The 27,559-nt window shown below is 49.5% G+C and overlaps 1 protein-coding gene and 1 long non-coding RNA gene across 2 annotated transcripts in view; both read left to right on the plus strand.

Moving 5' to 3' along the window:
• Positions 1-27,559, plus strand: part of LOC311319509 (glutamate receptor ionotropic, NMDA 3B-like) — a gene marked incomplete at both ends in the record, with an annotated part of 68,839 nt that overhangs the window by 34,197 nt on the left and 7,083 nt on the right. Inside the window, 8 exons of the mRNA XM_084451068.1 lie at positions 1,716-2,518; positions 7,369-7,877; positions 8,865-9,136; positions 12,049-12,285; positions 12,840-12,986; positions 15,544-15,689; positions 18,859-18,974; positions 23,255-23,406. Of these exons, the coding sequence (XP_084307194.1) occupies positions 1,716-2,518; positions 7,369-7,877; positions 8,865-9,136; positions 12,049-12,285; positions 12,840-12,986; positions 15,544-15,689; positions 18,859-18,974; positions 23,255-23,406 (2,382 nt within the window). The remainder of the gene's footprint in view (positions 1-1,715; positions 2,519-7,368; positions 7,878-8,864; positions 9,137-12,048; positions 12,286-12,839; positions 12,987-15,543; positions 15,690-18,858; positions 18,975-23,254; positions 23,407-27,559) is intronic.
• Positions 25,413-26,485, plus strand: LOC311319351. Its single transcript, XR_014630828.1, has 3 exons — positions 25,413-25,434; positions 25,998-26,094; positions 26,375-26,485. It is a non-coding gene; the product is annotated as an uncharacterized lncRNA (long non-coding RNA).

Here is a 27,559-nt window from a genome sequence, read left to right on the forward strand (position 1 = left end):
GGACTGCGTGTTCGTGGCATTACGACACGACTCTGTGAGACAGACTTGGCGCGTCGGCAGTAATATGTTGAATATCATTCTGCTCACACAGGTACAGTACCTTATAGAGCGCCCCCCCCCCCCCCTCTCCCCCCCTCCCCACACACACACCTGCTCCCTACTGCGCACAGCCCAGCCCCCCTGCTGTGTTCAAACGTTCCGCTAGTCGCCCATCTCCCCCCACCCACGAGCATAGACCCCCCAGGGACACTCACGTGTATATATACTCAGTACGTACTGACGTTCTGTTTTCATGTATTCACGTCTCCGGAGACCTCCGAGGGATCGCTACACCGACACTCAAGGACACCGAGTCGCACGGACGGTTTCCGTTTGCTTTGTTCCCCTCGGTGGGACATTTCCATTACAATGTTACAACGTGTGTGTGTGTGTGTGGCGGACTCGTAACTCGTGGGCGAGTGTCAAGACGAAGTAAATCTTCAGACATTTTCAGCTGTACGGTTTGAGGTACTTTATACATATGCAGTGTCAGTTCGACCTTGCCTACGGTGCTGGGTGGGGTAGTTATGGGGGGGGGGGGGGGGGGGGGGGGTTTGGCACAGTCAGTATCGGCATAATTGGCCTTGGCCATATAGTTTCTCTATCACCCGCAGAGTTTGAAACGCCCTGCAGCGTCCGCACGCAACTGTTTTCAGATTGTTTTCATGTTGGTTTCGGGTTGGAGGGCAGCCTCACTATCCTGACAGGTTCACACTGGAGAGAGAGAGAGAGAGAGAGAGAGAGAGAGAGAGAGAGAGAGAGAGAGAGAGACCGACCAGTGGTGTATTTCACAAAGCCTTCTAACTTGAATAAACCTGACCTTTGCAATGAGTAAAACCTGGAAACTGTGATTTGTTGATTGTGTTGATGTTGTTGTTGTTGTGTTTGGGTCTTGTTTGTAGGTTCTGTGGCTTGTATTTGCCTGCTAAGGGATGTACACTGTAGCTCTGTGTCGCTGGTTGGGTCACATCTATTAATCACAGCACTGTTCTCTTTACTTTCTCCTCCCTCCTTCCCTTCTCTGCTGTCCCTCCATCCCTCCCCCCAAATCTGTTCTCTCTTTCCCTCCGCTCCCCCAACTCCCCTCCATCCCTCCATTCTCTTGGTGTTCTCTCCCTCCATCCCTCTTCTTGACTCTGTTGTGTCATCCCTCTTTCTCTCTGTTCTCTCTGCTCCCTTTCTTTTCCCTTTCTCATCTGTTCTCTCTATCCCTCCTCTTCTCTCCTCCATCCGCCTCTCTCCCCCCATCTGCTCCTCTATCCCTCCTCCTCTCCCCCTTCCTCCTCTCTTCTCTATCCTTTCCCTCCTCTAACCTCTCTTTCTCCCTCCTTCCTCTCCTCTCTCCTCTCCTCTATCCTCTCCCTCTCTCCACCCCCTCCTCCTCCTCTCTCTCCCTCCCTCCTCTCCCCTACCCTACCCTCCCCTCCTTTTTTCTCCTCTCTCCTCTCCTCTATCCTCTCCCTCTCTCCACCCCCCTCCTCCTCCTTTATCCTCTCTCTCCCTCGCTCCTCTCCCCTCCCCTACCCTCCCCTCCTCTCCTCTTTTCCCCTCTCTCCTCTCCTCTATCCTCTCCCTCTCTCCACCCCCCTCCTCTTCCTCTATCCTCTCCTCTCTCTCCCTCCCTCCTCTCCTCTCCTCTCCTCTCCCCTACCCTCCTCTCCTTTCCTCTCCTGTAGAACCGGTTCCACCTGCAGATGTCCGCCCGTGTTCCTCCGTCCAGCCTGGGGGAGCTGCTTTCGGCCGTGCTGCGCGGCGGGGGGGAGGGGGCGGAGAGGGACGTGGGCGGCGAAGGCCGGGGGGAGGGGCCAGCGGAGAGGGACGGGGGCGGCGGAGGCCGGGTGGAGGGGGGGCCAGCGGGCGGCGCGGCGGTGGTCTGCCCCGGCTGGGAGGAGGGGGGGGAGGGGTTGCTGAGGCGCCTGCAGGAGGGCGGGGGGGGAGGGGGCTCCGCCTGGCGCCTCTGGGTCACCGTCAACCTCACCCACCTGGGCGGCAGCGGGGAGGAGGGGAGAAGGGCGGGGCGGAGGAGGGGCAGCGGAGGGGAGGAGGCCGGCGGCGGCGGCGAGGAGGACCGGCGGGAGGAGGAGGTGCTGGGCCTCCTCTCGGGCCGCCTGCTGCGCTCGCCCGCCCCCCTCTCCTGGGTGCTGCTCCTGGGCGCTGACCCCGAGTGCCTCTCGGCGGTCCTGCGCGCCGCCCAGCGCCTGGCGCCCGCGCTGCCCGCCCTGCGCTGGGTCATGGGCCTCCCGCAGGCGCCCGACTCCCTGCACACGCTTGGCGCCGGGCCGCCGGGCCTGCTGGCCTACGGCGAGGTCGGACGCAAGCCGGTCAGCCTCTACATCCGGGACGCCCTGCAGCTGGTGGGACGGGCCGTCACGGCGGCCACCATGGTGAGGCCCGACCTGGCGCTGATCCAGAACATGGTGAACTGCTATGACAAGCCCAACCGACACGAGCTGCCCTCCTCCGGGCAGTACCTGGCCAGGTAAACACGCACACACACACACACACAACACATAACACGCACGCACACACACACACACATACACACACACACACACACACACTCAACACACACACACACACACATAACACACACACACACACACAATTACCACACACACTCCTCAAACCAGAAACAGGATATTCCCCCCACGACAGTCTCCTCATCCCTCGTGGACGTGATAAACGCGACCCCTCCGCTCGGTGTGTGTGTTTGTGAGCGTGTGTGTGTATGTGTGTGTGCGCGCGCGCGTGTGTGTGTGTGCGCGCACGCTGGGGGCCGAGGCTGGGTTCGGTTCCATCTCACCTCTGGAACCTGATGCTTATCTCTGCTCGGCCGCCATGGGGATGCAGTCTCACTACCTTATCAACAGCAGCTCTGGAAAGTAACAGGCTCTCACATGAAAGGCAAGGAAAGGCCGTTAACAGCCCTGGGGACCGAGAGAGAGAGAGGGAGGGAGGGAGGGTGGGTGAGGCGCAGAGGGAGAAAGAGGAGGAGGAAGAATGATGTACCATTTTACCGTTTCATATTCCAAGCAGCTTTTAACCCCCCCGGGGGTTTTAGCGCAAACAATGGCGGAATGCAAATATGCATCGTACGCGCTGACGACGGCTTCTGTTGGTCCGGAGTCTTAAATCCCCGAGTGCTCGTTCCCTTTACGTCAGAGAGGGGGAGGGAGGGAGGGAGAAAGAGAGAGAGAGAGTGATGGTGTGGTTATCTAGAAGAGAGATCCGAGCCAGTCCGTCTCCATCTCCCAGGCCCCGCTGCCAAGCTGACTCCATCTCCGATTAAAAGTGGAGGGGGGGGGGGCGACAACTTCTTCCCAACTCAGCGAGATGGAGTGATGAAGGAGGGAGAGAGAGACGGAGCGATGAGGAGGAGAGATATCCCAGCTGCCTGGTTTAGTGGCCTCATCACTCACGGGCCGCCTGTCTCCTCTGACAATGGAGAGACCAGCGCAGGTCTCACTTCCAGAACACTTCTCTCTCAGACAGACAGACGGACGGGGATCAGGTCTCTCTCCTAGAGTGGTGTGTGGGTGCGATTGGCTTAAGTGGGGCCAGCTACCCTAGGGTTGGGAGTGGGTATATGTCTTATCTCTAGTGCTAGTTTGATGACGCAGCCCCATTCTAGGGTTGGGAGTGGGTATATGTCTTGTGTCTAGTGCCGGAGTGATGACTCAGCCATACTCAAGGGCTCCCATCAGGGTGATTCACCCACAATCCACCACCCCAGCTGTATTGAACACACAGATGATGAAATACGCGCCAATGTGGACACGAATCAAAACGCATAAATCATGCTTACGTGTGTGTGTGTGTGTGTGTGTGTGTGTGTGTGTGTGTGTGTATGCATGTGCGTCTGTGTGTGCGTCTGTGTGTGTGTGCGTCTGGGCATGTGTGTGTGTGTGCGCACGCACATCTTTGTGTGCAACCGCATGTGCCTGTGTGTGTGTGTGTGTGTGTGTGTGTGTGTGTGTGCGTGTGTTTGTAGTGTCACACCCTGAATCAACTGCTTTCGGCAAAGCATTCCGGAACACTCCTGGACACACTCAGTATGCGCTGGGCAGCGCGGCGGAGCGGCCAGACTCCAGCTCGCACAGAGCCACCGGGAGGCGGGGTTAATGACACTCACTGTCATTCTACCCGTTCTTCCCCTCCCCATCTTTAATGGACGAAGTTCACCAGCAGTAACACTTCCTGATCACCCATTTACACAGGCAAGGGAAGGAGAAGGGGGGGGAGATTGATGGAGAGGGGCGGGAGACTGAAAGAGAGGGATGGAGAGAGCCAGCAGGAAGAAAGGAGCAAATGAGAAGCTATTTCCTTAGCTGACCCAGATGTAACCTGTGACGGTGGCATAATTCAACAGCCAAACATCACCACCCACACAATCCCCCGCAGCTAGACGAAGCAGCCCCGCACGGCCCCACTGCTCCGACAGCGCCCGCAGAATCCCTAATCTCCGTCCAACATCCTTGACGACGCCCCCCCCCCCCATCCCCATCCCAGACCCGACCCAATAATCTCTTTACGGCATCACACCAAACAATTCCCTCATGGTCAGTCATAGTCCAACGACAGACAGACAGACAGATAGATACATGGTAAATGGTAAATGGACTGCACTTATATAGCGCTTTTATCCAAAGCGCTTTACAATGGCCTCTCATTCACCCATTCACACACAAATTCACACACCAGCTGCCATGCAAGGTGCTAGCCTGCTCATTGGGAGCAATTTGGGGTTCAGTGTCTTGCCCAAGGACACTTCGACATGTGGACAGGAGGAGGCGGGATTCGAACTGCCGACCCTACGTTCATTGGACAACCCGTTCTACCACTGAGCCGCCCCATAACATACAGTACACACACTGTATCGAGGAGGCTGCTTCGTCTAGCTACGGGGGATTGTGTGGGTGGTGATGTTTGGCTGTTTAATTATGCCACCGTCACAGGTTACATCTGGGTCAGCTGAGGAAATAGCTTCTCATTTGCTCCTTTCTTCCTGCTGGCTCTCTCTATCCCTCTCTTTCAGTCTCTCTCCCCTCTCCATCAATCTCCCCCCCCTTCTCCTTCCCTTGCCTGTGTAAATGGGTGATCAGGGAGTGTGACTGCTGGTGAACTTCATCCATTAAAGAAATGGTTTTGAATCTTGTATGTGTACAGTACATATTGTAGAGCTCTCTCTCATCACTGTATACTGTAAGTGGCCTGCTCTGTCAATACGTTGGCTTAGTCATTGGAATGTATAAGTGCATTCTGGGTAGACTCCCCTGTTGTTTATGTCTTTCTGACCAGAAAAAATGGCAATTATGGATCTAGGATCCAGTCACTCTAAATGAATTTAAAGCCATGGTCTTTAGAAACGATTGATGTAAATGTTTTAATTGAAATAGGATTATTTGGCTTCCCTGCATTTTGACTGTATGGCCCTTTTGAGCTGAATGTATGCGTGTGTATGAAACTCTTCATCCTGCCGCCATGCTTGGCCAGGTTGCTCTTGAAAAAGAGATTTGGATCTCAATAGGTCTGAACCTGGGGGGAGAGGACGAATCTACCAACCTACCCAAACAAAGAAGAAGAAGAAGAAGAACCTGGTTTAATAAAGATGATTGAAGATGAATGTATTTGGTGGGTCGGCGTGGAGAGTGAGAGGAATAGCAACGACGCGGCGGATGGCCAGACAGCTGCAGACCTCTGCATTAATGTACAATAACAAGCTGGAGAAGGTTGCATGTTACTGCACGCATCCAACCTCCTGCAGTTTCACCATCCACAGTTTGGGCGTGTGTAGAACATCAGAGAATCTGTAGTCGGTACTAATAACTTCAGGTCCGATAGATACCCCCGTGTCAGCTGTGGATGTCGTAGTATTTAGTTAACACACACACACACACGTACACACAGACACACATCAGTCCACATCCGGCTTAGGTCTGGACCTGATGCTCTTAGCCTTTCTTGCTCTGGAAATTTAATTGAATGTAATTTATTGCTCTATAAATGTTCTTAGCCATTAGACAAATATATTCCAGGAGCTTGCTCCAGGTTGCCTGTTTTAATATCTGTGTTGCTTTTATGGCTCTGTGTGCTACTAACCCTGTTCTGCCTTCCCTCTCCCTAGTGCCTCTCTCTCTCCCTCCTATCTTCTAACCAGGTCCAGTGGATGCCCCACTGTCACCAGCAGACCACCCTGAGTCCGATAGATACCCCTGTGTCTGCTGTGGATGTCGTAGCATTTAGTTAACACACACACACGTACACACAGACATACACCAGCCCACTTCCATAGCAAACACACACCAGTATTTGCCATGTCTCTCCTATGATGCTTTTTTAGCCTCTCTTACTCTGAAATGTAATTTAATGTAATGTAATGCTTTATAAATGTTCTTAGCCGGTAGACAAACATACTCCTGGAGCTTGCTCGATCGCCTTATTGAGAGGGGTCAGGGAAGAATTTTTACAGCTCACTTATCTGGCCCCCGGGTGATTACTGTTTTTTTTCTTCCCTCTGGAATATGTAGGGGTGGGTCGTATGCCCACCTCCCTTGTTCTCTGTAAAGCGCATTGTGTTGCCTCTGGATATGAAATGTGCTATACAAATAAAGTATTGATTGATTGATTGAACTGCTGTGTAGAACATTGGAGAATCTGTAGTCGGTACTAATAACTGCTGTGTAGAACGTTGGGGAATCTGTAGTCGGTTCTAGTAACTGCCGTGTAGAACGTTGGGGAAAGTGTAGTCGGTTCTAGTAACTGCCATGTAGAACGTTGGGGAATCTGTAGTCGGTTCTAGTAACTGCTGTGTAGAACGTTGGGGAATCTGTAGTCGGTTCTAGTAACTGCTGTGTAGAACGTTGGGGAATCTGTAGTCGGCTCCAGTAACTGTCGTGTAGAAAGTTGGGGAATCTAGTCAGTTCTAGTAACTGCCGTGTAGAATGTTGGAGAATCTGTAGTCGGCTCTAGTAACTGCCATGTAGAACGTTGGTGAATCTGTAGTCGGTTCTAGTAACTGCCTTGTAGAACGTTGGGGAGTCTGTAGTCGGTTCTAGTAACTGCCATGTAGAACGTTGGAGAATCTGTAGTCGGTTCTAGTAACTGCTGTATAGAATGTTGGAGAATCTGTAGTTGGCTCTATAACTGCTGTATAGAACGTCGGAGGATCTGTAGTCACTTCTAGTAACTGCTGTGTAGAACGTTGCCGTGTGCATGAGAGGCTTCAGCTGTCTGAGCCTTGGTTCTGACCGCTCGGCTCATATCAGTCATTGGTGAAGATCTGGCGGTCAAATCTGACAACATCGACTGCTCCGTCTCTCCCTCTCCAAGGTTCCTGTCCAACACGTCCTTCACCGGCGCCACAGGGCTCATCGAGGTGGAGCCTGCCCTCTCGCGCGTCCTCTCCTCCCAGCTCTTCCACGTCTGGAGCCTGAAGAGGGGCGCGCTGGGCCAGCCGGCTTGGGTGACCGTGGGCCAGTGGACGAGGGGCAGGCTGGAGCTGGAGGAGGGCGCCCTGGGTCCGGGGCTGGGCCCGGGGTCGAGCCCGGGGCAGGCCCAGCAGGGCGCCGGGGTCCGGGGAGGGGACGGGCAGGGGGGCGACGGCGCCCCCGGAGGAGGCCGCTGGAGGCCGGGGCTGTCGGTGGAGGGCCACCGGCTCCGCGTGGTCACGCTGGTGGAGCACCCGTTCGTGTTCACGCGGGAGGTGGACGACGACGGGCTGTGTCCGGCCGGGCAGCTGTGCCTGGACCCCAGGACCAACCGCTCGGACCTGCTCCAGAGCCTGTTCGCCCAGCTGCACAACCCCAACGCCACCGCTGCCGACCTGGGGGAGGGCGTGGGTGAGTGAACCTTACCTACGGTCCTCTGACCGTAGCCAGACGCCAACGAACGAACACACCTCACTAGCGCCGACACAACCACTGTAATAGAATAAATTGATGTAACTATCGAAAGTAAAAGGATTTGCCGAGGTTCGCTCAAAAGGTTCAATCTGGTTTATTAGCCAAAACAGACAGTATCGATAAGACTTCCCAACGGAACACAAGGAACAGTGTTTCCCAAGAAGAAGTGAGGTCAGTTTGTTTTGCGTGCCCTTATATTCAATGGTATAACCGGATATGATGTTTCTAAGATCCGATTGGCTAACTCATCATTAAGCATCATCAACAATAGCGAACATGTGAGACAGAATGATCAAATGGGTTGTTAGAGTCAATGAAACAATGATCAAATGGGTTGTTATATGAAGCAATGGGAGGTCATAGGTTCTCAGACAACAAGGAAAGGGGTGTGTCCCCCCTGGTGATGTCATCCTGTCATAAGGCTTGAATGATCAAAAGGTAAGGGGTTGCAAACAAGAAGTAACAGGAGGTAGGGTATAGGTTTGAGGAACAAAAGGCTGAGAACGAAAGCGCAGGGTAGTTAGTTCTGAAAGCCAAAATTTCCATTACACCACACAAGAGCTTGGCCTGATCACGCAGCCTTGATTGGTTGGGAGAGGGCGATCGCACGATCACTTTAAAACCCGCCTGGCGGCTTTGTGTCCAACCGCGACCGAGCGTGCTTGATTCTACTACCCAGCTGCTCGCCAGCGGTCCTTAATCAGCTGAATCAGGTGTGTTTCCAGAGTTCCAGAGTGCGCACACAGCAGCCCGGAGCTGGAGCCGTTTTAAATGCATCGACATTCAATTTGCTTCAATAAATCTTTATTGTTCCCTGAGGGCAATTCAGGTGCAGCTTAAAAGAAGACACTACAAACCCACACAAAACACTTTACACAAACAAGTAAGAATATACGCTCACCACCGACCACCCCCCTCCCCCAGAACTGCCCGACGACCTGCGCAAGTGTTGCTACGGCTACTGCATCGACCTGCTGGAGAAGCTGGCGGAGGACATGGGCTTCACCTTCGACCTGTACATCGTGGGCGACGGGATGTACGGGGCGCTGGCGGGCTCGGGCCGCTGGACGGGCCTGGTGGGGGACCTGCTGGGCGGCGCCGCCGACATGGCGGTCACCTCCTTCAGCATCAACTCGGCCCGGAGCCGTGTCATCGACTTCACCTCGCCCTTCTACTCCACCAGCCTGGGGATACTGGTGAGAGAGAGAGAGAGAGAGAGAGAGAGAGAGAGAGAGTGTGTTTGGGGATGGGGGGGTGTTTGCCTGGCCCCATTCTGTCCAAATGAGAGTAGTTGTGTAACTGTGCATGTACTGTATGTGTGTGTGTGTTTATGCGTGCTTGCGTGTGTGCGTGCGTGTATGTGTGTTTGCCTGGCCATATTGGCCCTCATGTACTAAGCGATCGTACGACGGAAAACTGGGCGTACGGTCATTTTCAAGACAAGATCGGCATGTATCAATTTGGACGTGAGCGGAGACTGCGACCAAATCTCAAGTCAAGTCTGAGACCGTGTACGCACATTTGAGAACCGTCATGAGGCCAATTCAGACTGGCATAAGCGCAGCGCAGCCACTAGGCATATTCACCACTTTTAAATATGTAGCCTACCCTATGGAAAAATAATATATTTTGTAAAGGCCACGTCTATGTGTCATATATCCCTAACATAATAAATTGGTATTTTCGAATTGTTTGCAAGTAACGGGGTACAAATGTGTTTAGTGTAACAGTAGCCTAATTTCACTTTCATTTTAAGATAGCCTTATAGCGTAGCCTACTTGTTAGACCACACAACTGTCCGAGGAGAGAGGAGCCAGCCTCTAGCTCTAGCCTACCGGACTCTATCACGCAAATCAGAGAATTGTCAAATTTGCCTATAATCTGACGGGCATCTAAACCTCTGCAGCCAAATTCAACAATCCAAATAAGTCGACTATGGCAAAATATTACGCCTACATATTGTAAAGGCCTCAGCTACGGCATATACATAACATAAATAGGTAGCCTATTTCCAAATTGTTTGTAATCAACGAAATTTGTTGGCGTGGGCCTAAAATCAGCTTCGTTCACATTTTAAAATAGCCTACTTGTTAGCAGGCCAGTCTACTGGTGACATAAGCAATTAAAATCACCCAATGAAAAGTAATGGGTAGTTGATTGCCAATGTGACAATTAGATGACGTTCAGTCAACTAGCCTATTTAAACAAGCGACAATCATGAAATCGCAGCAATGGCAGACCTGGCACTGTTAGAGGAGCTTTACGCGCCCCTAAGACGCAAGAGGGTTTTCAGGGACCGCAACGATCTCTTCATGGAGAGTGACAACAGGCTTTCGTCTCCCAAGGCATGTCCTTATTTGGAGCCCCATTTAAAGAGGGAAACCCAGCGGTCTCATGCAGTACCTGTGCCAGTGCAGGTGCTCTCCATCTTGGGGTTTTTGGCCACCGGGTCCTCTCAGCGGGAGATGGGGGATAGGTCTGGCATCTCACAGTCAACCATCAGCAGGACCATGCCGGCAGTGTTGGAGGCTATCAAGTCCCTCACTCACCGGTACATCACATTCCCGTACAATGATGCCCAGCAAACTGTGATTAAGAGAGAATTTTATGAGATTGCTGGGTTTCCAAATGTGATTGGTGCGATTGACTGCACCCATGTGCGTCTAAGGCCTCCATCTGTGAATGATTCATGATGCATTCATCAATCGTAAAAACACTCATCAACGTGAAAAAATCACTCCATCAACGTGCAGGTGGTTTGTGATGCCAGCCTATCCCTGCTGAACGTGGTGGCCCGGTGGCCTGTGGGGACGCACGACTCCTTTATCCTGCAAAACAGCAGCCTGGGGACACGGCTACAGGAGGGTGCGCTGCAGGGACGCAGTCGTCTCCTCGGTAAGCAGGCCCACTACTGCGTTCAAATACATTTTCAAATATTCAAGTGACTTAACATGTCGATGTGATTCATGTGCTAGGTGACCAAGGTTATGCCCTTACGGACTACCTGGTGACCCCACAGGCCAACCCTGCCACAGAGCAGGGGCGCAGGTACAACGGTGCGCACATACGCACACGGGGCACCGTGGAGCGTCGCTGAAGGGGAGATGGCTCTGTCTGGGACCCGCGGGAGGAACTCTGCTGTACACGCCAGAGAAGGTCTGCAGCATCATTCTGGCTGCATCATATTGCGCAGGACAGCAGAGTTCCACACCATGCTCCCGTGGAGCCAGACGAGCTCGTGCCCAGAGAGCCGTGCCCAGCGCAGCCCCCACAGACAGCCATCCGACCTCCGACCCAGCTTCAAATCTGACCATTTTTTCTCCACCTACATGTAAATGATAGTAATATGAGCAATCATGTTTTACCTACTGCACATGTCAAAGATAAATTAGAAATTTACCTCTGGTGGAGTTCGATTGACGACAGAAAGACTGTTCATCTTAGCGGTAATTTCTTGCCATACGGCATTTTTCCGGCCACCTTTAATTCCGTTTTTCAGGCTGCCAAACAAAACCAATTTATTGGATTGCACTTCAGAGGTTAGAACCTCGATTTCCACCTCAAAGAAATTCCTATTTTTTGCCATATTACGCCTCTCCATGTCGTAAACTCTAGAGGCGAGGCCTCTGAAACCTGAATATATAGGGGCGTGATATTCTAATTACAATTGATTTCATCCGCCGCATTTATCAACGCCCGATCATTCCTACGATGGGATTGGCGGCATACGAATGTTTGATAGATCACATGTGGACGCTGTCGTACGATCATTTGTGCGATATGATCTGCGCTCGGATCTGCGCTCCGTTGATACATGAGTGCCATTATGTCCAAATGAGAGTAGTTGTGTATTGTCGTGTGTCTGTGTGTGTGTGTGTGTGTGTGTGTGTGTGTGTGTGTGTGTGTGTGTGTGTGTGTGTGTGTCCATATGTTTGTGTGTGTGTGTGTTTACCTGGCTAGATTTTGTCCACATGAGAATCATTTATAGCCGTGTGTGTGTGTGTGTGTGTGTGTGTGTGTGTACACCTTTGTGAGTGTGTGTGTGTAATAAGCATATGCCTCTATCCAACCCCGCCCCCTCCACACCCCCCCCCCCCAAACCCTGAAGGTGCGTAGCCGTGACACGGCGGCCCCCATCGGGGCCTTCATGTGGCCCCTCCACTGGTCCATGTGGGTAGGCATCTTCGTCACGCTCCATCTCACCGCTCTCTTCCTCACGCTGTACGAGTGGAACAGCCCCTACGGCATGACGCCGCACGGCCGGAACCGCCTCCGCGTGTTCTCCTACAGCTCCGCCCTCAACCTCTGCTACGCCATCCTGTTCGGACGCACCGTGGCCACCAAGGTACAGGCTAGGGACGGAGAGAGAGAGAGAGAGATGGGGGGGGGGGGGGGGAGAGAGAGGGGGGGGGAGAGAGAGAGAGATTGGGGGGGGGAGAGAGAGCACAAGACTGAGAAAGAGAGAGAAAGAAAGAAAGAATGAGAGGAGAGGGGGGGAGGACAAGCAACATGATATTAAAGACGGGGAGTCTGTGTCCTCTGTGTTGAGAAGATTGTGTAAACAAGGCAGTTAGCCACACTCCGGGAGGCTGACAGAAAAAGGGATATTATTCTCTTTTTTTTCTCTCCCTCTCTCTCTCTTTCTTACTCTCTCTCTCCTCCCTTTCACAGAGTGATAATTCTCTCATTTTCTCTTCCATCCTCATCTCCCTCTTTATATTCATTCCAGTGTCACAAGCAGCTTCATGGGCTCTAATTTAATTTATCTAATCAACTGAATTATATTGTTTTAACTAACCCAGTCTTCTACAGTTACTGTGTGTGTGTGTGTGTGTGTGTGTGTGTGTGTGTGTGTGTGTGTGTGTGTGTGTGTGTGTGTGTGTGTGTGTGTGTGTGCAGACTCCTAAGTGCTGGACAGGGCGTTTCTTGATGAACCTGTGGGCGATCTTCTGCCTCCTGGTTCTATCCAGCTACACTGCCAACCTGGCCGCCGTCATGGTGGGAGATAAGACCTTCGAAGAGGTGTCTGGAGTACACGATGACAAGGTTAGACACGCACACACACTCATACACACACACATAGACACTCTCACACACACACACACACACACTCACTCACTCACTCACACATACACACACAGACACACACCCACTCACTCACTCACTCACTCACTCACTCACTCACTCACTCACTCACTCACTCACTCACTCACTCACTCACTCACTCTCTCTCTCACACACACACACACTCACACCTGCACTCACACACACACACACACACACACACTGACACACACACACTCACACACACTCACTCTCTCACACACACCACGGCGGTATGGGGGAGAAAAGTTAGGATGATTCTAAGGGCCTGTGACTGACAGGGGCCCTAAAAAATATTAGAACATTTGTACACTTTTTTCCAATATCATCATCATTAATAGAAGTTATTTTACAATGTACTGATAAAACTAAAGGTTTCTTGTCTTGTTTTTGGCAAAAAGTAAACATCCAGAGTAAACATCTCTCTATTTAAAAGAAATGGTTCGGTTTTGCTTCCAATTGTGACGCAAACAGGACTTGCTAGCAGTGAATTATGAGGAGTGTTGGTGTGGAGCATGTCTCAGCTTCCTAAAGAAAAATCTGGTTCCAAATACATTTTTGTATGGCAGGTTTGATGGTTTGCGACTGGCTGAGATTTACATAAGCTAGTAACTTTATGCTGGTTAGCAATAGTTAGATAACAAACTGGTAACATTTCCCTAACATTGCCTATACAGGGTTTTTCCTGGCTCAGAACGGGTCTTTGGGGGGTGATGCGCAGACAATTTTTGGGGAAACCTCCGTTTTATGTTGAGTAGCCCAGCATATATAGGCTTATATTATTTGCTGTCACTCTGACTGAGCTCACTTTTCACAATCACTGGAAATCTCCTGACATGACACACAATGGATATGAAGAAAATGTTAAAGATACTGATAACCTGTCTATTAATGATCTTGATTACTAGTGGTCCAAACCATGGACAATGCAAGAAAGGGGGATGGGCTGCACTTGAAACAAGCTATCAAATTGGTACTAGTGATTTTCCTTTGGCTCTGGCTAATATCTCTTTGGTTTGTGCCAAAAAATCCTCTATGCAGGAAAATCCCTGCCTACTGTATATGGCCAAGCTGGCTGGCTAGCTAGCTGGCTACGATTCATACCTATGGCTGTTGACTCATCAGGCCAGAATATTAAATGAGAAAGGTAGGCTAGTGGAGAATAATATTTGAAAGAAATACAAAATACCTTAGAGCCTTAATGCATTCCATTATATTTTGAAGTGTCATCTGGTGCCTGAATTTAGAGTTTTCTTTTAAATAAACACATTTCCACTGTAAACTGATGCAGAAAACTTGTGCACAAAAATTCACCAGAATGCAGGAAATTCAGTGTGACCTCAAAATGTCTTGGGGGAGGAGCCCCAGACCCCTCGCTTATTGTGTCCTCACAATGTTCAAATTGAACCTATACTGCTGGTGGGGCACAATGTCATATCTTTTCATGGGGCCCAAAATGCCTGGCAGCATCTCTGCACACACACACACACACACACACACACACACACACACACAGTCACTCACTCTCTCTCTCACACACACACACACTCACACACACACACTCAGGCCTGCACTCACACACACACACACACACACACACGACACTCACGCACTCACACACATGCACACACACACACAAACACACACACACACACACACACACACACACACACACACACAGAGAGACACACACAGACACACACATAGACACACTCACTCACTCACTCACTCACTTACTCTCATACACACACACACACGCACTCACTCACACACACACACACACAAAGGGCAATGAAAGGAACAGCTCCCTCATACCTCCAGGCCATGGTCAAACCCTAGAAACCCCTTCTGACCATTACGGTCTGCTACCTCGGGACGACTGGTTGCCCCGTCACTCCAAGGCCCGTGCGGTTGATCAACACATTCACGGCTCTTTTCTGTCGTGGCCCTGCAGTGGTGGAATGAACTGCCCACTGACGTCAGGACAGCAGAGTCGCTGCCCCCGCCGCAGGCTCAAACCCACCTGTTCAGGAAGTACAACCACGATCCTCTTAAGCACCTATTATATTTTTAGCTTACTAATCTTGTACTTTGTCTTCAGCACTAAATTATGCTCAGTCACTAGTTTTAGAAAGGAGATGCACTTGTGAGTTCTGGCACGTAGTAGTACATTGGCTTTTCCTACGTTAAATGCAATTATTGTAAGTCGCTTTGGACAAAAGCGTTAGCTAAATGACTATAATGTAATGCAAGTGTAACGTGTGTGTGTGTGTGTGTGTGTGTGTGTGTGTGTGTGTCCATTCGTGGCATGGGATTTAGACCAATCAGGAGTAGCCAATCTCACAGCTGAGGGCAGTAGGAAATTGCTCCTGCATCGCGTACTTTACCTCTGAGGGATTTCAGAGATCAAAAATAAGATGATCAAGATTCGTTGATCTGAGGCTGAGGACCTGAGGATTTGGGCTAACACCCCCCTCCATCCCTCTCCCCCCTCCCCCAGCTCCACCACCCGTCCCTGGGCTTCCGATTCGGCACAGTCAGGGAGAGCAGCGCGGAGGACTACATGAAGAAGAGCTTCCCAGAGATGCACGACTACATGAGACGCTTCAACCAGCCCACCACACCCGACGGAGTGTCCATGCTGAAGTAAGACATGCGCGCGCACACACGCACGCACACACACACCTCCTAAAGGCCATGAAACCACAGGGGACTGACAAATCAAAGAGTGAGAGAGAGAGACTTTTTATAACCGCCTAAAGGAAAGTGACCCAGACACGCTCCACAACAAAGCCCTCAACTACAGAGAGACTGCAGAGAGACGCCCCCTCAGCCAGCTGCTTCTAGGACTCAGTTCACAAACACAAGCAGAACCACCAGACAGAAACACCGCTAGACTAAACCACATTATAAGAAAACAAAAAGAAAACTATCTGACAGATTGGAGAGTCAACCAAAAACCAGAGCAAATTGGAATGCTAACTCTGAGTACTGTGACAGACCCAAAACTAAGGAAGTCCTTGACTATGTACAGACTCAGTGAGCACAGCTCAAACAGGTTAAGTCTGGTTTATTGAGAAAACATACGAGCGCAAGGACTTCCGGACAACGCACATGAGTGGTATCCAAAGAAGTACCGCCTCCTGGTCAGCGCGGCCTTATATTCAAGCAAAACACAGGTATGGCGCTTCCAGGATATGATTGGCTAACCCATTGTACGTATTAAATGGCAGGCGTCATCAACAGTGGTCGAGAATACAGACACGTGACATGAGAAAAGGCGGTAATTTCTTGAAGAGACAAAGGATGGTTATTCTGGAGTAGACAACGTCAAGGTGTGTTGACCTCCTGGAGGTCATCCTGTCATGTATTAGGTTAGCACAGCTATGTGAAAGGTTGAGGGAGGTGGTGAAATACAAAAGGAGGTGATGAAACTACAATTTCTATGACACTATGTGCAGACTCAGTGAGCACAGCCTCGCCATGGAGAGAGACCGCCATGGGCAGACCCAGCTCCGTAGAGACTGGGCACCCACTGCACACAAAAAGAGGTGGAAACCGAGCTGCACTTTTTAACTACCTGCCAAGTGTACCAAGACATCAGAAGTTTCCCACAGATTAAACACCTCCCCAAAAAGACTTTGAAAACATGACTAATAATACAAAAAACTTCCATATCTGCTGGGTGAAGTAGAGTAATGTGCCAACACAGCAGCAGGATTCGTGAGCTGTTGTGACAGAAAAAGGTTATGCAGCGGAATACACCTGCCATAAAGAAGACTGTCAATCATCTGCGTATCCCAGCATGCATTCTGTGCACCCTGCTGATCTCTGTGCATAGACACACGTACAGTACACATACAAACAGAACAGATACCCTTAAATACATTTGCTAAAATTAAATGAAAATGTTGCAGTTTTTTCCGTTCTGTTATTTGTATTTGTCAAACTGCAATGACCTTTATTTATCTGTATATATCACACACAGCTCTGTAACCCTAACACACAGTCCTTGTTCTACTACACAGCATCTTTCATTATTTACATTCTTTGTTTTATTTCACACTTGCTTTGGTAGTGTAAACATCAATCAATCAATCAATCAATCAATCAAAGCTTTATTTGTATAGCACATTTCATACCCAGAGGCAACACAATGTGCTTTACAGAGAACAAGGGAGGTGGGCATACGACCCACCTCTACATATTCCAGAGGGAAGCAAAAAAAAACAGTACACTATAGGGATGTGCGCAGCGACTATTTTCACTGATGACTAGATGGTGGTTTTTTAACCGATTACACGACTAGTCTAAAAACAGGATTCCCAGGTTTCTACAACAAGTGCTAGTTAGAAAAATTGAGGATGTTTCTCAAACTATGCAAGCTAAGATGCATGACTATTCTTGATGTTTCCCAACAACTCAGCGGCAGCCAATTTGCACGCGTTGAGCAGGGCTGTCACACACTGTTTGCCAGTGCAAAAAAGTAGTTCAGCCTGTCCTTACAGCTTATTACTTAGCAAAGTGTCAATATGATTTAATTGAAGAAGAGTAGGCTAGCCTATAGCCTGTAATGTTTCAGTAGGCTAAAACTAGATTTCACAGAGGTGAAACAGGAGCCCAGTTCTGGAAAAATAGATCACACACACACACACACACACACACACACACACACACACACACACACACACACACTCCAAGCAAGGGGTTATCCCTTTCCCTCCCTATCTCTGTCTCCAAAGAAAGCTCTCTCCTGTCTCATCTCTCCTCTCTCCTCTGTCTTCTCCTCTCCTCTCTCTCCTGTCTCATCTCTCCTCTCCTCTCTCTCCTCCTCTCTCTCCTCTCCTCTCTCCTCTCTCCTGTCTCATCTCTCCTCTCCTCTGTCCTCTCCTCTCTCTCTCCTCTCTCTCTCCTCTCCTTCACATCTGTCAGGTTTAATAACTGAACGAATGAAAGTTAGCTCTTCTTCTCTCGCTCTCAATCACATCAAAGACTTTATTAAGTCAGCTCCAATGTTATTGTGAATATGCAGCCAGAAGAGAATAACAAGTAGATCTGGGTAATTTTATCAGCTTGTCCAGTAAGCGTTTGTGTGTGTGTGTGTGTGTGTGTGTGTGTGTGTGTGTGTGTGTGTGGGTGTGTGTGCACTCGCATATATGCATGTGTGTGCGTGTGTGTGTGTGTGTGTGCACTCGCATATATGCATGTGTGTGTGTGTGTGTGCGTGTGGAGCTCAGATAATAGAAACTGAGGTTAAGGGTCTGGAAAGGTTGCCTGAATCAAGACTCTCCAGTGGTGTGTGTGCGTCTTATCAAGCAGCTACAGGGTGTGTTTACTAATGTTGTGTTTGTTTACAAAGTTCAATGTAGAAGATGAGGCTAACGGCACTTCTGAATGCCAAAGTCACACTGAATGATAAACATGAGTGATGAGGCTCTCTCCTCTCAATACAGGCTGAGGCAGAACCACTACTGCTTACAGGAACACCTGACCTTACCTGGCTCTACAGGCCTGTCCTTGGGTGCGGGTGGTGTGTGGAGGTGTCAAGGTTTGGTCAGTCCTAACTCCTGTGGTGTGTGTGTGTGTGTGTGTGTGTGTGTGTGTGTGTGTGTGTGTGTGTGTGTGTGTGTGTTTGTGTGGGTGTGTGGGTGTGTGGGTGTGTGTGTGTGTGTGTGGGTGGGTGTGTGGGTGGGTGGGTGTGTGTGTCTGCATGTGTGTGTGTGTATGTGTGTGTGTGTGCATGCGTGTGTGTGCGTGCGTGTGTGCGTGCATGAATGTGTGTGTGTGTGTACGTGCATGTGTGTTTGTGTTGAAGGACAGATCCTCCCACACTGGATGCCTTCATCATGGATAAAGCACTCTTGGACTTCGAGGTTTCCATCGACGCAGACTGCAAATTACTCACAGTAGGAAAACCATTTGCCATAGAAGGTAAGCACACAAATTCACACACAAAGTGACACACACAAGCAATGATTTTGGAATGCCCACCATGTTCTTACCCTTGGCAGAGAAATGCAATCTTCCCTTCCTAGCCTCTAGCCAAGCAGTGTTTGGTGACTAAGAGGCATGACTCAGCCAGGATGGTGAGAGAGGACTGTTAGGGCTGGAGGGCTGAAGGATAGTAGATATAGAAGATGTAGAGATGGAGGATGTAGAGATTGAGGATGTAGAGTAGAGATGGAGGATGTAGAGATTGAGGATGCAGAGTAGAGATAGAGGATGTAGAGTAGAACTAGAGGATGTAGATATTGAGGATGTATGTAAGGATAGTAGAGATAGAAGATGGAGGATGTAGAGTAGAGATAGAAGATGTAGAGATTGAGGATGTAGAGTAGAAATAGATGATGTAGAGATAGAGGATGTAGAGTAGAGATGGAGGATATAGAGTAGAGATAGAGGATGTAGAGATTGAGGATGTAGAGTAGAGATAGATGATGTAGAGTAGAAATAGAGGATGTAGATATTGAGGATGTAGAGTAGAGATGGAAGATGTAGAGATTGAGGATGTAGAGTAGAGATGGAGGATGTAGAGATGGAGGATGTAGAGATGGAGGATGTAGAGTAGAGATGGAGGAAGTAGAGTAGAGATAGAGGAAGTAGAGATGTAGGAGGTAGAGATGGAGGATGTAGAGTAGAGATAGAGGATGTCGAGATTGAGGTTGTAGAGTGGAGATGGAGGATGTAGATTGAGGATGTCGAGATGGAAGATGTAGAGATGGAGGATGTAGAGTAGAGATGGAGGATGTAGAGATGGACGAAGTAGAGTAGAGATGGAGGAGGAAGAGATGTAGGAGGTAGAGATGGAGAAGGGAGAGATAGAGGATGTAGAGTAGAGATGGAGGATGTAGAGATGGAGGATGTAGAGTAGAGATGGAGGATGTAGAGTAGAGATGGAGGATGTAGAGGAGAGATGGAGGATGTAGAGTAGAGATGGAGGATGTAGAGATGGAGGATGTAGAGTAGAGATGGAGGATGTAGAGTAGAGATGGAGGATGTAGAGATGGAGGATGTAGAGTAGAGATGGAGGATGTAGAGATGGAGGATGTAGAGTAGAGATGGAGGATGTAGAGATGGAGGATGTAGAGGAGAGATGGAGGATGTAGGATGTAGAGATTGAGGATGTAGAGATGGAGGATGTAGAGATGGAGGATGTAGAGATGGAGGATGTAGAGATGGAGGATGTAGAGTAGAGATGGAGGATGTAGAGATGGAGGATGTAGAGGAGAGATGGAGGATGTAGAGATGGAGGATGTAGAGATGGAGGATGTAGAGGAGAGATGGAGGATGTAGAGTAGAGATGGAGGATGTAGAGATGGAGGATGTAGAGGAGAGATGGAGGATGTAGAGTAGAGATGGAGGATGTAGAGATGGAGGATGTAGAGATGGAGAATGTAGAGGAGAGATGGAGGATGTAGAGGAGAGATGGAGGATGTAGAGTAGAGATGGAGGATGTAGAGATGGAGGATGTAGAGATGGAGGATGTAGAGATGGAGGATGTAGAGATGGAGGATGTAGAGTAGAGATGGAGGATGTAGAGATGGAGGATGTAGAGGAGAGATGGAGGATGTAGAGTAGAGATGGAGGATGGAGAGATGGAGGATGTAGAGGAGAGATGGAGGATGTAGAGATGGAGGATGTAGAGATGGAGGATGTAGAGTAGAGATGGAGGAAGTTAGGGCTGGAGGGGTGTCTCCAGGGTTAGAGCTGGGAGTAAAGATAGGGCTACATGACTGACAGCCTGCCTGACCCTGTGTACAGCCTGACTGCAGCGGACTGGTACACACACACACACACACACACACACACACACACACACACACACACACACACCTCATTGACAGACAAGGCCAGGCCCAACACTTTGGATGGGCAGGGTGGATTCAAACTGTTTGATGTCATGACATGGTGGAGGCCATTTCAATTGCCCATACATACACACACGCACACACACACACACACACACACACCCAGGGAACCCATAACAAGCCACTGAAGAGGATGCAATGCCAAGGTCTGCTTACGAAGATGCAACCTTAGATGCAACATTTTGACATATGCTAGAGAGCACAACATCAACACAGGGGAAAACACGAACTCTGACCAGCCCCGCTAAATGTTCTGTGCCATTGATTTGCCTCCGTCCTCCGTAATATCCCGTTCACTTCGCCTCACGGGGCAGCAGAGAAGGGAGGAGCCGAGCTACGGGGCGGTTCGCTCCAGCATGAGATGTAATCGGCCGCAGACAGATCGCTCGGATAACAAGCACGCCTCATTGGCATTCCGGTGTAGAGGGACGTTGTCGACTCGACGGCGGAGAAGGTGATGGATCGGCTGTTTCCCAGACACGGTTATCTTGTCACACGTTCACTTTTTTGACTGTGTGGCGTGTGCATAGACTAGAATAAAATATAAATAAAATAGACACTCCCATCATCTGAGAAATAGAGGTAGAGAGAGAGAGAGAGAGAAAGATAGAGGAACGGTTGGAGGTATGAGGAGAAGAGGAAGAGGAGGAGAGGGGAGATAGAGGAGGTGGAGGAGGAAGAGGAGGAGAAGGAGTAGAAGAGCAGGTGAAGGGATTTCCTCTGCCCTGTGCCAGTTAGTGTCATCCTGCTGAGCGAGTGATAAAAGACTCTGCCAAGACGGTCACCTAATCAGGAACAACCTTCACCCCGACTCAGAGACGGAGAGGGGAGGAGGGAGGGGCAGAGGAGAGGGGGAGAGGGTTATTCGGGGAGAGTAAGAGGTGAGGTAGGGACAGGAGGGCGAGGTGCGAGGAGAGACAGGAAGATGAGGTATGAGGGGAGGAAGTGCTCCCGGTCGGGCCAGCGCAGGACGAGGCCGGGAAGAGGCGTTTGGTCTCTTTTCCCCGCCGGAAGCAGAGTTGTTCATTACAGCTCAGACAAAAAACATTACTAACACTACCGCCAAGCTCTGTCAGCGTATGTGTGTGTGTGTGTGTGTGTGTGTGTGTGTGTGTGTGTGTGTGTGTGTGTGTGTGTGTGTGTGTGTGTGTGTGTGTGTGTGTGTGTTCCATGCATTCCCAGTCAGACGGAACAGTGTGTCTCGCTTGAATTGAGGCAAGCACGGGCTCGGCTGTTGTTGTTACGGCCAAATTGATATTGGCGCGGTGGTGGCTGGCTGGCAAGAGTTATATTTGTGTGTGTGTGTGATAGAGAGAGATAGAGAAAGAAAGAGAGAGAGAGACAGAAAGACACTGTGTGTGTGCGTGCATGTGTGTGTGTGTTTGGGGGCGGGGGGACAGCAGTGGCATTTCAGGAATTTAAGCTCAGCGATTGAATTGGCGGTCGTGATCAAAAGTGCAAACAAGCGACAAGGCTGCCAGCTCGTATTTCACCGCCGGTCCGAGGGAAACACAGGAGGGCTGAGAGGGAGGGGACGTACGGATACCGTCTGACTGGCTTGCCGTCCGGGACACGGAGAGGAGGAGGGCGGCGGATAGAGAGAGAGAGAGGGAGGGAGGGATGGAGGAGGAGGAGGAGGAGGAGGAGGAGGGCGGCGGATAGAGAGAGAGAGGGAGGGAGGGATGGAGAGGAGGAGGAGGAAGGGGTGGACAGAGAGAGAGGGAGGGAGAGGAGGAGAGGAAGGGGTGGACAGAGAGAGAGAGAGGGAGGGAGAGGAGGAGGGCAGCGGATAGAGAGAGGGAGGGAGGGATGGAGAGGAGGAGGAGGAAGGGGTGGACAGAGAGAGAGGGAGGGAGAGGAGGAGGAGGGGGCGGACGGAGAGATAAGCGGAGGGATGGAGAGGAGGAGGGGACGGACAGAGTGTGACGGAGGGACGCGAGCCCCTGCTGTTCTCTGGCAGGTGAGCTGCAGCAGCTGGACAGCCTGGGACGGGTTGTCCCCCCGGATCGCGGGGAACTTTCCCTCTTTGATGTAGCGGTAGACGTTTGGGCTCCCGCGGCAGAAGGTTGGCGGCTCGATCCCTGCCTCACCCAGCCGTTACCATAGGGGGGCGCTGTTACCACACGGCGCAATGCTGACCCCTTGACCCCCGGTGCTGGAGAACCACAAGTGGTAGCAGGCTTTAGCTCTGGAGCTAGTAGAGTAGTCACACAGTCAACACTTCAATAGACGCTTCTGAACATAGTTAAATAGCATGAACTGTGTGTGTGTGTGTGTGTGTGTGTGTGTGTGTGTGTGTGTGTGTGTGTGTGCGCGCGCGCGTGTGTCCGTGTGTGCTTCCAGGCTATGGGATCGGCCTGCCCCAGGGCTCTCCCCTCACCAGGAACGTGTCGGAGTTCGTGAGTCGCTACAAGTCGGACGGCTCCATGGACATGCTGCACGATAAGTGGTACAAGGTGGTGCCCTGTGGGAAGAGGATGTTCGCCGTCACAGAGGTAAGCGCTTGTGCAGCTGTGCGTTCAGATGTACTATATATATATATTTGTGTATGTTTGTGTGTGTGTGCATGTGGCGCGTGTGTGTGAGAGAAAGTAGTCCACTCCCTGAGCCTCCCAGTGGGACTGAGAAGAACAGTCAGGACAGAAGAAGAACAGTCACTGGCGGCCACACACCAGTTTACACTATTGAAGCAATAACTCATGAGACGGTGTGGTATAGGGCCAATATACCACGGCCCACAGGTTGCACTGCCGTCATTGCACAGTGCCATCGACCAGCACAACCCGTGGTACAGTATATTGGCCATATACCACAACCTTCGAGTGAGTTAATGCTTTTATACAACGGTTCCATCATAGGGAAACATTTATGGGATGAATACCCACTATTTCAGTGTCTTAATATCGGTTTTACTGAACTCCATCAAGAAAGCTAGTTCATAAAACTATCACATTGCCATGGAGTTTCAAAGTGATGAACAATGAGCCAAAAAGCCAAAACTAATACTCCTGACCAACCTAGCTAGCCATGAACGAAGTGTAGCCTACCTTTGCTGTGTATCTGCGAGTTGCACAATTGGTGACGATAAACCAGAGGGGTAGGCTACAGGACGGATAGAACAACTCAAAATTTACATTGAATGTTTCCATTTTTCTTGAGGAGAAACCATAACGTAACCAACAGCCGGTTACACAATGGAACTAACGTTTTTACAGGCAGTAATAATTGGCGCAGTAATATGTCACATAGAATGGTAAAGAGGCTTTGCCCGTGGTATATCGTGAATATACAACGGCTCTTAACCAATCAGATTGCGAGGTCAGAACAACCTGTTGTATCAATCAATCAAAGCTTTATTTGTATAGCGCATTTCATACCCAGAGGCAACACAATGCGCTTTACAGAGAACAAAGGAGGTGGGCATACGACCCACTCTCTACATATTCCAGTATGTATAAAGTACATACTAGACTACTATAGCTGTAGGCTCAGACTGTTTGTGCCGTTTGATGTAGTGTGTGTGTGTGTGTGTGTGTGTGTGTGTGTGTGTGTGTGTGTGTGTGTGTGTGTGTGTGTGTGTGTGTGTATATGGGGTGTGATTCATGCCAGCGTAACAAACACTCAGTGCTTTCGTCGCCTGCATTGCGTGTATAAAGGTACTTTGGCGAGCTGATTAATAGGCGTGCATATACGCCTACGCACGCGTTACGAGTCGCTCGCATTCTCAGAGGGTGACGTGTAAAAAGTGCCGTGCCATTTTTGCGCACATGCATGTAACGTTTGCACGCTCGTGTTAAGTCAGCAGGCACTAGAAGCTGCGAGCGGGGCTCATTTGTCCATATTGAATAAAAATTAATAATATTTATTTGCACTCAATCAAATTCCAGGACCCTCCTTGCATAACTTTTCCTAGATATGTGTCGTTTTATCTCCACTATCGCTACATTTTCAAATAGGTTGTGGCTGTTCGAACTGGTGCTGACGGTGCTGCAGCGCCCTCTATTGACAAGAAACACGTGTATCTGAACATTTGTTTTAAATTGCGAAGAAAGAGTCATTCAGATATTAGGCTTTATTAAAAACAAGTTGCTTAACGTGCGAATTCCATTTATTGAGAATGCATTCGCAATGGGCAAGGACGAGATTAGAACCAGCTATGATTTAAAGGCAACTGATCTTACACGTGCGGCCGCTAACACGTCTGCTGCGCAAGCAAGGCACTGGCACGTTTGACACGTATGGAACGCCAAATGGGTCATAATTCGCCTTGATTTTTCGCCGTCACCAGGCGTGTTTTCGTTGAAAAACGGCGTATTGGACGGCGCAAATCCTCGCAACGCGCCGTTTAATAAGCGCCTGGCGCCGCCAGGCGTCGGTTATGGTTAAATACGCCTGTCGCCGTCAGGCGTTTATTAAACGCCGCCAGGCGTCTCATAAGCAAATTTTTGAAAGGTACCGCCCACTGGCCTCTACGGTGACTCAGGTAGTACAATTGTCCGAATGAGGGTCCACTTCAGAACACGGTAAGTGCACTAGGCTACTTTTAATAACATATTACAGTGTTATCTAGCTATTATATTACACCAGCTTTGAACTATTTTACTCATTAAGTACCGAAAGCATTTAATAAAAAAGATAAAATAATTAATAGAAAATAGATTCAATAAAAGCATTTAGCAAAGACAGCTTTGATTGCCAGCTAGCTAGCTACAGATTGAGAACACTAGTCAGCTAATGATGGCTACAGACAGTAGGCCTATAGCTAATACAATGTTTGCCTAAACTTAACCTACCGGCAGATTGCCATTAGCTAGCAATAGTCTACATTTAACAATTACAAACATATTAAAGTTAAGTTACAGTTGGTGCTTCTGTGTCTCTTGGTAGTTTGCAATTAATCATCACCACCTCATTATTTGCAGAGACTTCAGAAAGCAAAACATACAATGCAATATATTGTCTCAGTCTAAAAATACGCTGTGATGCCTATTATGAGGGAAAGGGAGGAAGTTAGAGCGTTGAAGGGGGTTGTTTAACAGATGTTGTGGTATTTTGTTTATTGGTTGTTTTTTATTGGGTGTTGCAGCTGGCAGGTGAAGGCCTATGGCCAGAGAAAACCCTCCACCTACATTGGGGTCTTTGACATCAACCGCTGGTACCACGCCCAGATGCCTGGCTCTCAGGTATTTGAAACGGACGGACCAGTTCTATCTCCTGTATATAACTGCTCTGCTACTCTACAGGGCTAGTAGTAAAGGCCAGCGTTGTTTGACTGATTAATAGACTTTATTGGAGAATAAAAAACATGTACAGCCAGTGCATAATAGCAGTACACAAATTAAAGTAAACTGTCAAGGATGTCTGCAGTCTCAGATTTATCCTTAGATTTATCCATTGTGGTGTGTGTGTGTGTGTGTGTGTGTGTGTGTGTGTGTGTGTGTGTGTGTTTCTTGTATGTTCCAGAGCGGGAGATTTATTCCAGAGCGGGTGAGTCCCTGGACGGCGTGGTGGAGATGATGGCCCCCTGACTGCACCCTGAGCAGAGGACTGGCCTACACCTGCCCTGCACACCTGAACAGTTATACTGCCCCACCACATACAACTTTGTGCACTCTCACACATACATGTGCACATATATGCCCCTCCACACACATAAATGGTCCAAAACCCTGCTGCAAGGCTACTGACTAGGTCCAGAACGTCCTGTCACATTACTCTAATCCTGGACTCCTTACACTGGCTCCCCATCAGTTTTAGGACCCAGTTTAAGGTACTTGTCATCACTTTTAGAGCTCTGCATGGTCAAACACTATAAACCCATCTTTTTCAACAACAAAAAATGTAACGACTGCAGTGCTGTTGCATAAAAGCAATAACACATTTGAGGGCTTCTGACCGCAGCACTGCCGTGCCAATAACCACACACTCCCTCTCGTGTGTTATTTCTTACGTAAACTATTGACGGTGAGGCTGCACACAAACCACCGACACACCGCCAACCAGTCACTGTCACTAAAATGAGCTTTGTATGTGTTGTGTGTGTGTGTATGCCTCTAGATCAGGCAGGGTGTAGTGACCCTGCGCTGTGTCCTGGAGTGGGCCTGGGACAAGGTGGTCCACATCAAGGAATAGCTATATTTTATGTTATGTTTTATGCTATATTTTAGAAAAATTATTCACTCTGTTTTTTTATAATATGTTACTTAGTACTTTGTGTACTAGCAGTAATTCCATAAATACAGCTGTTGATCTGAGACTGATTTCTTGTAACATCTTAATGGTTTAATTTACTACGATATGATAGAGTCAAGAGATCTGGTGGGTGCTAATGGCCAGATTGGACCAGAGACATCGCCAGCCTGGAGGAAAGAGATAACCTTATCCAGTCCGCCACCAAGTTCTACCTGGAGGGAGATTGCAGGAGGACCTTTTCTGATTAAATCCCCCAAAATTGTTCAAATCTTTGACACTGCTTTATTAAGATTAATTGATAAAAAAAACCTCACCTCAACTTGAAAACACAAACCTTGTTAGTAGTATTTTTTTAAGCATTACATAGCTCAGTTCATCATAACTTGTGGTCAGGTACATTACACATAACCTACGCCTCAGCTTTAACATGTTTACACACTAATAGAGCCCTGCCCA

The sequence above is a fragment of the Borostomias antarcticus genome, assembly GCF_949987555.1.
Source record: "Borostomias antarcticus genome assembly, chromosome: 16".
In the NCBI taxonomy this organism is placed as follows: Eukaryota; Metazoa; Chordata; class Actinopteri; order Stomiiformes; family Stomiidae; genus Borostomias; species Borostomias antarcticus.